This window comes from Pteropus alecto, unplaced genomic scaffold (genome assembly GCF_000325575.1).
Source record: "Pteropus alecto unplaced genomic scaffold, ASM32557v1 scaffold20, whole genome shotgun sequence".
In the NCBI taxonomy this organism is placed as follows: Eukaryota; Metazoa; Chordata; class Mammalia; order Chiroptera; family Pteropodidae; genus Pteropus; species Pteropus alecto.
Window position 1 is genome coordinate 29,989,396 of NW_006436298.1, and position 11,758 is coordinate 30,001,153.

Sequence of the window (11,758 nt, forward strand, 5' to 3'; positions counted from 1 at the left end):
CAGGATTAGCTTTATTTAAAACTTTTTCTCATGTATCCACAAATTTACTTTAGTCAGTAAAACACAGATTTATCAGAATTGCCAGCTCATCTTGCTTTTCTTTCTTTTGTATATTTCATTAAATACTTTGCCTCTATCATCAAGCCATTTTACTTCTTTTAACCAGTATTTGGCTTGTTACTCTTTCTCATTGTCCCTTCTGCATGTCACCTACTACTAACCTCCTTATATATTTGTTTTTTTCCCCTTTTTTAAGTGTCTTTTTGGTAGCTGTTATGAATTTCAGGTACCTGTTTTTCTCTTTCTCAGACGCCACACGCGGTTCTGCTGTTAAAAGGTTTTCTATCTCATTTGCTCGACACCCAACCAATGGTACGTTTTGTTTTTATTTTAACAGATACTCCCCTGCTTCATCCTTTTTTATTTTTCTTTTATTTCAAAATTTGAAGTATACAGTATCATTCGTTTATCCATCCTTAATTTCAATTGGCATACAGTTCCAGCTTATTTCACCCAAAGTATTGATACTGTGTAGATCCCTTTTTCAGCTGTAATTTGCACAATAATTTAACAGTACTCATCAAAATTTTAAATGAACACATTGATGATGAGTTTTAATACTAAATTAGCACCTGAAAATTTCTTCTAATTTCTCAAGTGATCAGTGTACACAAATTTTAAAAATACAATTAACAGTATTTATTTTCTTCTTAATTCTTAATAATTTTAATGTTTTTTGTTCCTAATTTTTTTCCTGACCACATTGTTGTTTTATTGAGCTATTTAACAAAAATGGAGAGCCATACTTGTCAAATACCCAAGTGAGATGTGTCTTTGACAAGTTCTTGGGAACCAGGGGATACAGATTTTACTGTGTAGTATCATCTTTCTTTTGCTTCTTGTCTAAAGCAAAACCTGACTTGGTCTGGAGAACTCTGAAAATTTCATGCAGCATTCACTTTATATTCGTATAGTAATAAGTTTGCTGTTATCCAGCAACCAGTTCCCTTCGGTATCGCTGTTTTTTGTTATAATTTAGAGAACTTCTTATGGAAATAAGACTCAGCTAAAAATCTAGAAAGCCAATTCAATTAAATGCAGTTTTTGAGGCTGAACAGAAAAGTGTCTTATGGCCATTATATGTTAACTAAATTGTTGCACAATTATGGCTTTCTTACACAGAGCTTGTTCTTGTGGGGCAAGAAGGAGTATTTACTGATCATATTGAAATAATTCAAGATCAAAGAATTTAAAAGAAAACATACAGGTTTTTGCTGTTATCCAAAATAAAGGTATTTTTATTTCTGGAACTTTTTTCCTTTTAACTGCAAATAAGTCTTTCAAAAACTTAAGTCAGGTTTTTCAAAAACTTCTGTGAAACTAAGTTTTTAGTCATTCTCTCCCTTTTGGATCCTTTAACAGCACACCTAAATAACAATACACTAATACTTCTTGAAGATGGAGTAAGATCTCATCCTCAACAAGTGAAAATTTAGCCTTAAAGCTTATCGGGCTTTCCATCCATTGTAGCTGTTTAAATGCTACTTTTTGGAGGAAAATGTCCTTATTTAGTATAGCTGTAGCTTCTAGAACCTGCATACATAAGAACCGAAGTCACAAGGAAAACAGAAGTCACAAAATTCTAAGAAGAGACATTGCAGGTTTAAGACTGACTGTAGTTTTCATGAAGAATGCTTTTGTGTTTATAGCCATATTGCAAGTTTTATATAGGAGAAATCTATGTTTACTGAAGCTTTAAAAAAAAAACCTTAAATTTAACCGAAATGGAATAAATTTACGTTTCTTTGGTTTAAGCTTTTAAGAAATGTGCATTTTCTAAACATTATGAAACTTAATGCTTATAAAATGCATTCCTTTCAACTCATGAAATATTTCTTTTGGGTCTTATTTTATTTTTTTTATACTGTGTAATCTTATCTGTCCTATGAATTGTCATTTGACTCTTTCACTTTTTATTTTCCCTAACTTTTATGTTATTCCATCTTAACACATATCATGGACTTACCCCTCCCTTCATCTTTAGTTCAAGGAACATGGTGAAACAAGTATCTTCTGACAGTGCTTTACCTTATTTTCTGGGCCTCTGTGCAGAACACCTACACCTCTATAGGTGCTGGTCCGTTTCCTCTGTGGAATTTCTAGGCTCCAGTGGTATGTTTTTATAGCTTCTAAACATGACAGCAGGGTGGCTTTTTAAATTGCTGCGCTAACCCTTTCATTGTGCATTAAAGGAAGTATTTACTGAAGATAAATGGAAAAAAATGCAGTCCCAAGGAACTCAATTACATCGTCTTTTGCGTCTTATAGTCTAGCACACAAATGCAAGAAAATAGTTGTTACAAAGACTTAAAAACATTCTGAGGAAAGGATAAAACAAAACACGTTATTAATTTTAGTATATTGCAAAGAAAGGGTTTGCGCTTATTTGCATGAATCTTGTACTTTAAAAAAATGTAATACTTGTATAAGCCTAATTTCTTTAGTGCTTAACTTAGGTGCTTTAGCTGCTATTATAGTATTATAGTTGTTTTGGGGATTGTTTTGTTTTTTTTAAGTATATGTAGTGTTCTGTCATGCTTTGGTTTGCACTTGATAATTAAACATATCAGTTTTGTAAATCCTTTGGTTATTTTCTTAGGAAGATTAGATTCTCTTTTAACCAAAGTTTTTCTATTACAGCTAAGAATTTAGCAGTTCTTGGGTCACTATTTCCTCTCAAAATTAAATAATATGTCAATTTTAAAATGAGCACATGCCTATTGAAGCAGTTTTGCAGTCTAGCTGAATTTAATTTTTACTTTTTAATTAATAATATTAGACTTCTTATGAAACTTGAAATATTAAAAATATTTTTGGAGGAAAATAAATTCCGATTTTTTAAAGAGCAGATGCAGAAAGACTTATTTTAGTTGTATATTAAAGCAATTTTAAAAGCCATTCATTTGAAGAAAATTTAAATAAACAAGCCATTTTTATAAAAAGTAAATAACTTATATTTGTTTTTTTAAAAAAACTATATTTAAGTGCTTTTGTTTCGCTGATGGTATTAATACATATCTGCATGTTTTTTTCTTTTCATGAAATTTTTGTGTTTCTGTGCCACTGTTGAATGCAAACATGTATGTATTTTGTATTGCTTTTTACTCGGCCTAATTTTACGTAGCTAGCAATTTCCAACAATAGAGTTATTGTGTTAATTCAATAAAGGTAGGTGAATATGTTTGGGAATTTTAATTTTGGCATTAATGAATGAATGTTCTTTTAGGGTCACACTAGAGAGTATTGTTGGCCTTGGTAAAACCAGAAAAGTACATAAAATCACTCTTCACAAGTAATTACATAATTATTTTTCAATAAGAAGTTTCCTTTAGCATCCTGGCATCAGGGATACATCATGGCATCAGCTTATTCACCTATCAAATAGACCTGAATTTTAAAAGTAAAAAACTGAAAAATTGTATTTTTTCCTCTAGGTCCTCTTCTCTAAGTATTATTTTTTTATTTTTACGAAAATATAGAATGAAATTGTGTGCATGCTTGTACCATGTGATTACATTTAAAATGAATTCTTTGTCACATCTTGTTCCAACCCCATACTGCATAGCATCTGGTATCATGACTTCAGAGATCTTGTGTGTTTGCATGTGATAGATGGAAAATACCTAAACTATATCCAGTTCTAAGAAATGGTCTTCTTCCTTTTTAATTAATGATTTTTCAATATCCAACTTTTATTTTTGTTTTTGTTTTCCAGGGTTTGAATTGTATTCTATGGTGCCATCTATTTGTCCTCTAGAAACTCTTCACAATGCCCTGTCTTTAAAGCAGGTGGATGAATTTCTTGCTTCCATTGCTTCTCCATCAAGTGAAGTTCCACAGAAGACCCCTGAAATTTGTAGGAAAATTATTATTATTATTTGATTTGGGGGAAGTAGATATTATCTGAATATTAAAAGAATTATAAAAACACAAACTCAAGTATCAAATAGAATTTTAGGAAAGGGGTGTAAAGGAACATTATTTGGAATTCTTTGGTTTAATATGCAATGTACCACTTTTCTTGACATCTCCCAAAAATCTTTTTATTACAAAAAGGAAAAAAAAAATCTAAGACTCAGCAGTTGAAGTCAACAGCACAATGTAAAGTCATGGAGTCACGGTCTTTTTTCAGATTCCTATTGTATGTCATTTTATAATAAATGTTTTAAAAATTACAAAATATCAGTCTACATTAACCCACACATGCACATATGGCCATCACCTCACTTTTGGTAAGTAGTCACATTGATTCATGAAGAGATCTTAAAATAGAAAATTAAGACAAGAGTTTTTCAAAATGTGTTCTTCAGAAAATATTATGAAGAGATTAATTTGTGTGTGTGAGAAAAGGGGGTTTATGGCTAAGTAAGTTTTGGAAACTATATTATATTCTACATTCCTTTAAAGATGTGTAGTTACATTAACGTATAAACAGCTAAGGTTCTTCTGTAAGAAAAGCTGTGTACCCAAGTTTTCCAGAACTTATTTTTTGAGAAACCCCTTTTTTGGTAATAGATTTAAACATCATGAAGCACTGTTCTGAGGGACATCATGTTGGGGAATGTTCAGGGCTAACTTTTTAGGTATGAGAAGTCAGCTGGCTATTGTCACTTTCAGCTCTATGAGACCCTTTAGCATATTGGAATTTCCAGTTTAGGAAGCATTAGTTTGGGAAGAGAGTGTTCTGCTTAGAGTTAAGAATCTTTGCTAGTCCTAGTCAAATCTTAGAAAAGCTACAGAGTATCTGTAGTAAAACTGGAGGTTTGGAGTGAAAGCCACTTTTATGTCTTGCTGTTATTCTCTTTACTTTCCTGGGCCACCTCATTGTATTATTTGACAGATTTCATTGTATTATTTGATAGAAGACATTGTATTCTATCCAAGTGGTGCGTCCTGCATTTCTGCAGTGTAGGGGCCTTTCCCTTTTCTTCTACTTCTGGTAGTAGAGGTCAGCTTTCCATCATTAATTGTAATAGTTATCTTGGTGTCAATTTTCTAAAATATTTCATAATTTGCATATGGAATGTGTCTGATTCTGATCATTGATAACACTCCAAATAAAATAACTTCAAGCCATAAAGTCAAAGTCAGGAAAATAAAGGATGTTCATCTCCTTTTATGCTCTTTAGGTGAAAAAATGGACAATACCACTCTTCAGAATGAAGTAGAAAACTTGAATAAATTCTTATTTACCCTTTTACCTCTCTTTATATTTGTTTTACTGCTTCTCCGGGGCAAGGATTTGTAATTTTAATATACAGATTAAAGAAAGATTCTAATAAGTAAATAAGAACTTAGTGTAGATAATTTTGGTAGAATATGTGCAAAAGTAATCTTTGCAGGTTTATCTGTAGTGCTATTTTATGATGGCTTCATTTCTGTGGTTAGTGAATTTAATTCATCAGAGTGTGTTATTGAGGTATATTAATAAAATGAAGGATATTAAATTACTTTTCCAGTTCTAATTAGCTCTTCTCTATATCATGGATACAAGTTGTACCCCAATCCTTCTGGCTCTCTTAAAATGTCATGCCATTACTTACTAAAGGAACTAGATGAGAAAGTAAATACCGTTAGTGCAGTTCAAGAGCTTTGGGAGTGTCCAGAGGAAGAGAAGGGTGCTGGTGCTGAATAGGCTTTATGTCTTTCATGGCTGCTTCAACCAGATTATTTGTTTTGATCTATTTTATTTAAAATTTCATTTGAGGAAAGTTTACTGTTTTAAAGGAAAAACTTGGAAAGACACTGCTGAGGAAATTAACTAGTTTAGTGGTCAAGCAAGATTAAAATACAGATCTTCTAAAATGTGTTTTTTTAATTCTTTTTGAATATTAAAGAAAATAGGATGCTAATTATGATAGATATATCTGAATTCTGTATTTTATAATGTAACCACAGAATTAATATTTAATAATCACAATATATTTACATTATTTATACTCAGTTCCCTAACTTGTCAAGAAAGTAGCATCATAATATAGAACTATATTGATTTTGTGGTGTTACAACAAAAGAGAAGACGTTGTTAATCCTCTGTCATTCCAAAAGTTTGTTTACGGTAACTAACAGCTTATCATAGGGCACTGAGAATGTTAGATTGAGGGGGAAAGGTGTAGGAATACTAATTGGATAAATTAGAGCTGGAAGTTAACAGAATAGGATAAAAAAAAATGCAAGCAGAAAAGAGCTAAGTAATGATGTGGTGCTTTATATGATGTTTTAGGAACTTTTTTGTCACTTGTATATTATTTCATTAGTGACTACTTTGAACTTCTGCCAATGAAATTTATATTTATTCAGTGTAAGTGTCAACCACCTAAAGCACGTTTGCCATAATTGGTCTACATGATGATTTTTCAGAGACACGCTGTTAATTGTTATCAGGTCCTCCTCAAAAATTGCAAAAATAGGCAAATCTTTTTATTGTTATCACTTCATCCGCCTTTGTTTAGGAACTCAGAAGCTCATGCTCTCCAACTCTGGCCTGTTCTTTCCCAGAGGACTCCATACTTAAGATTATCTCTACTTTTCCTTTCACACCTCTCAATCTCTCCACCTTCATCAGAAAGAGAAAAAAAATCTTTAAAATTCTCTTGCATGAAGATAAATTGTGGCTGGGTAATATTGGAAGACAATCTGATTTATTAAATTACTTGTGATTAGTTTATTCTTAAATATGATGGTTTAGTAGACCATTGTGTTTACAGATGAACTATCCCTGTACCTCTACTTGATATTTTTGAGAGAAAAACAGTTTAGGACCCTTTATCTTCTGTTACCAGGCAATTAAAACTATACCATCATCTCTTTCCCATCCCTGAAGATCTGAGTTTCTATCAGGGCAGGATAAAATTAAGTCTGCTATTGTTGGCATTTCTTTAGTGAATACTATTGCATGCTAACTGTTTACAATATAAACAGAACATCGATTTGGCTAAGAGCATGAGAGAAATTTTCATAGAAGACATGATTTTGCCGAATTTACTCTGCAAAGCTTGCCTTGTCTGTTTTCCTGTTATTATGTATATTCATAGGGCCACTAAATATGTCATAAGAAATTTTCTAAAATGTAAAGATAGAATTGGCAGGAAATTGTTGAATTACCATGTTTGTTTGCTTTTTCAGCCTCTACAGCTTCACGTGCCAGTCCAGTAATGAGAAGAAAAGTATCTTTAAATACATACACACCTGCAAAGATACTCCCCACACCACCAGCTACCTTAAAGAGTACTAAAGCAAGCAGCAAACCAGGTTAGAAGTGTATATGAATTTGTGGATTCTGTATAGTAATAAAAGGAATAATAACAGCTTGCTTTTTAAGTATGAAATCTATTTTTAAATAGGATCATTACATGCTAGGAAGTTATTTGATCCTAAGGGTTAAAAATCTGTTACTGTAGCCTATTGATATATTTGTATTTTTTCCTCTGTTGTCTCCTCACATCTGTTAAAAATATATATATATGTATTTCATACTCATATCTTTCTCTGAACTAATTTATAGACTGCCTTCCTTTGCTTTTCTGTTTAGCCTTGGTATCATTGTAGTGATTTTATATGAAGGTTTCTTTTTTTTTCCTTTTTTGATAATAACCCTGGTTGATGTTAACTTTTACCTGTCACTTCCATTCTGCTGTTAACCCCATCCAGTGAATTTTTTATTTCAGATCCTTATTTATTCTTTAGTTATAGACATTTTTTTCTTCAGAGATTAACTATATTTTTATTCATTGTAAGTATATTTTCCTTTGTTCTTGAACATAGTGAAATAGTTGCTTTAAAATTCTTGTCAGTTAATCTGGCTAATCTCAGGATTAGTCTCTATCAATTTACCCATTTCCAAGAAGAAAGATGTTTTCCTGTTTTTTCATGTATTGAGTAATTTTGGATTGTATCCTAGACATTATGAATGATATGTTGTAGAAACTTTGGACTGTTATCTCTCTTATGTTCTTCCAAAGAGTATTGGGTTGTTTGGGTTTTTTTTAAAGCAAAGAGTTAACCTTGGCTGAACTCAGATTGCAAAACTGTGTCCCTTGAAGTGGCTAGCAGCTCAACTGTCTCTTCACATCTTTAGCCTTAACTGGACTTTTTGGAGCTTACTCTGCTCATGCCTTAAATTCGACCAGAGTTTAAAGAAAGATTGGTGGCTCTCTCTGGAATTTCCCACCAGATTTCAGCAGCTATAGTTGTCCCAGTAGTTGTCGTCTGGTTCTTCGTGCTAGTAAAACTAAGTTTTAGCCATTCTACATGGTGCAGACTGGACCCTGTACTTAGGCCAAAAGCTTTAAAAAATAATAAAAATAAATAAAAAGTGGTGGGAGGGGACACACACTCATCGCACGTTGTTTTAGTGTTGATTCTTTCCCAGTATATGTCTGCATTTGCTCTCTCTTCAGTGTCTTCAGATAGTTGTTTCATCCTTTATCCAGAGTTAATACTTGTTATGTGTGGGAGGATGGGTCTGACAGGAGCTTACCCACCTGTACCAGAAGTATGACTTGGCTTAGAATCTAACTTTTTGATAATACATTAGGACTTGATGTTGGTTTGGATGTAGAAGGATGAGTCCTAAATCAAGAATAATTCTAGTTTAAAAACTTTTAGCTTTTTAGATAGTGATAAGGTAGGAGATACAGGAGAAAGATATTTATGGGGAAAATGATGAGTTTAGTTTTAAACATGTTAAGTTTATGTTTTCTGTCAGATAGCTATATAGAGATTTCTAGTAGGATATATAGGATATACAGATCTTGAGGTAAGGGAAAAGGCCTGGGCCAGAAGTATAAATCTGCAGGTTGTTAGCACAATAAATGGTAGTTAAAATGATGAAATAAATTTCCCATGAAGAATGTTGAATAAAAAAAGAAATTTGCTTTGTGAGCGTAGCTCATTGACATTACCTTTCTGTATTGGTGTTGAATTCTAAAAAGTAAAAGGTTAAAAATGCTTCATTAAAATGTTTACAATGTTTCATTTACATCACAGTTATACCATAAAGTGAATTATTTTGTCATTCAGCCATATTATTTGAACTTGGATTACTTGTGAAAATCTAAGCAATAGTTTTTCTCTTTTTTTATAGTTACCAGCGGACCTTCTAGTGCAGTTGTTCCTAATACCTCATCTCGGAAAAAGGCTATATCTAGCAAAACAGAAATGCATGAACACAAAAAAAACACTGGGAAGAAGAAATGAATCTTAACAGGAGCTGGAACTCCTTATACTCATAAAATCATGTGTTCATTAGGACAAAAAAAAAAAAAAAACACGTAATAAGCCTTGACTAAAAACTGTCAAAGCAAGTAGTAAGTAGTTTATATTTCTCCTTCTACATCTCTGTATTCATTTAAAAATACGTTAAATCTAGAGCATTCTTATATATATTCAGGTAAGGAACTTTTGCAATGATCTGGAAACGTTTAAAACAATGTTTATTAGCGTTTTATAAGTAGTAAAAAGTATGTCGATAAAGATCTGTTGTTCTTATTGATGTTTACCATGTGCCTGTGATAAAGAAAAGGAACATAAAAGCCCAGCTGGCCTGTACCAATGTCACATCAGTAATGCTGTTTAGTGAAGAATCTATGAGGTAGCCTCTGTGCATACTTTGATTTTCTTGGCTGTGAAAATCTGTAGCTTGGGTTGAAATTTGATGATCAGGATTTCATACTGGGAAGGGATTTTTAAAAAGCATATTTCCAAAGAAGTTTCATTGACCATTTAGATTAGGAACTTTCCCCCCAATTGTTATAATTACATATATGCTGCAATATTTAATAACTGGAGTTTTACCATATGGGTTATTTTTTCAGTTTGTGCTTTGAATTTTTTATTGCGTGTTATTTAAAATATTGCATATACAGCTGGGATAACTATACCATTATGCATATATATTTGTATATTAATTTGTAGAAAATATTTTCTTTATATATTTCCTTACCGTGAGGTGCTTTTATTTATCAGGAAAATTTTGCTTTATATATTGGCAAGAAAGGCATTCTTTGAGTTTCTTTTTCAGAGATAAAGTTGACAAGCTTATAAGTGTAACACTTATTTTCATGGTTCTTTTTAGATCTAAGGAACTCAGTTCAAAAATAGAAATCATCAATGTGAGAAGAATATCTGAATTCTGTCATTAGTTGATCCTATGTATAGCACCTGTTTTTATCATTTCCATCCTTATCTCTGGTGTATCAGTTGATCTCACTAAGAAAGCTTAAAGAGTCAGCATTTGAAATAAACACTGTTTTCAAATGATTAGATTTTGAAGGGAAATTGAGATCATTGTATCGTGATTTCATCTATGATGTGAAAAAATGTTAACCTTGGTGCTTTTTTCTCTTTACAAATAATTAATTATATACCACTTGAAATGACTTAAACTGTAATCCATACAGTACAACCTGATAAGAATTCCATGCGTTGCCAGTCAGATAACTTAAATTGCTAAAGCTTCCATTTGAACCTTAAGTTTAAAAATTAATGAATTCTCATATGAATACAACTATTAAAGTTCTTCAGAAGAAACTCTCCTAACCTTAAATCATATATGAACTGACTTTTAGAAAATAAACATATTACATGTTAGTTTTAAAAGGTACCAGATGTGAAAGTCACAAATATATACAATTATGTAAGTTCATATACTTCACATGAATGTAAATGTATTACGTGGAGACACGACTTGTAAACAGTTGAATGTACCTAAGCTTTCTGTATGTGAAAATGTGGTTAATGTGCTCATAGTACGAGTAAGGAAACTACTTTTATTTTTTAAGTGAAACTGAATTAAAATATTTCCAGAATCAGAATGACTTAAATGGCAAGTTATTATTTATTTCCATTCTTTATCTCTTTCCTTTTCACTTTCAAAGTAGAAAGAGTGAGGAAAACTTTTAATATTAAACAATGCTTATCTTCTATATTAAGTACAACATTGTATTGGCTATACACATCACAATATATTAATTAATTTTCTAGAAATTATTTAGAAAGTTCAGTACAACTCACTTTTTCCATTGTTATAAATAAGAACTCTGAATTAACTGTAATTACTAAACTCAGTAATATTGCTTTGCATACTGAGTAGTCTTGTTTGTAAAAATCTTGGAATCATTTTTCAAAACAACAAAAAGTTTTCTATATCAGAACAAGAAATTTGATGGAAGCATCTGTTTCTTACATTCTACACTTGGAAAGTGTGTTTTTTGTTCATTTGTTTCAAATACTAGAAGATATTTCTTCTTACAGCCTAATACTCCAATCAGTAAGAGATGAGAAAGCCCAGCTTGGGGAACTGTTCCGCTCTCCTGGGATGTGAGTCTTCACATTGCATTATTCAGTCTTTTCACCCTTAAAAACCCTACACCTGAACTCAGACCTAAATTTGTCCTCAAAGTCTAACACCAGCAGATTCTGCTGCTCTGGTTCTAATGAGTTCTCATAGTCCGTTCTCAACTACTAGCAAATGTTTTGGGGTTTTATACCAGTCTGAGGTTAGGGAGAAAAGTGTGCTTAACATCCTCCTTATGTTTCCTTTGAGCAGGAAATGGAAGCCCAAAAAAGACAATAAAGGGACAGAGAACATGTGACAGTGTTCTTAGTACATATATAGGACAAAAGATGAATAGATGGCAATTATAAAAGTTAAATATATAGTTCTTCGATAAATATCTAATTAAAACTCTTCAGAAAA

General features: G+C 31.9%; 1 protein-coding gene across 14 annotated transcripts in view; it reads left to right on the top strand.

Annotated features, from left to right (window-relative positions):
- Positions 1–10,877, top strand: part of PPIP5K2 (diphosphoinositol pentakisphosphate kinase 2) — a 58,713-nt gene extending 47,836 nt beyond the window's left edge. For 6 of the 14 annotated variants that reach the window (XM_015590451.2, XM_006913266.3, XM_015590453.2 and 3 more), the window contains 4 exons: positions 310–372; positions 3,776–3,916; positions 7,186–7,311; positions 9,146–10,877. In XM_015590451.2, coding sequence (XP_015445937.1) covers positions 310–372; positions 3,776–3,916; positions 7,186–7,311; positions 9,146–9,258 — 443 coding nt within the window. In that variant the 3' untranslated portion in view covers positions 9,259–10,877. Of the gene's footprint in view, positions 1–309; positions 373–1,182; positions 1,269–3,775; positions 3,917–7,185; positions 7,312–9,145 lie in introns of those variants that run through there. The other 8 variants (XM_015590452.2, XM_025047722.1, XM_015590454.2 and 5 more) reach the window with 2 other exon arrangements.
- Positions 10,878–11,758: the final 881 nt, after the last annotated feature.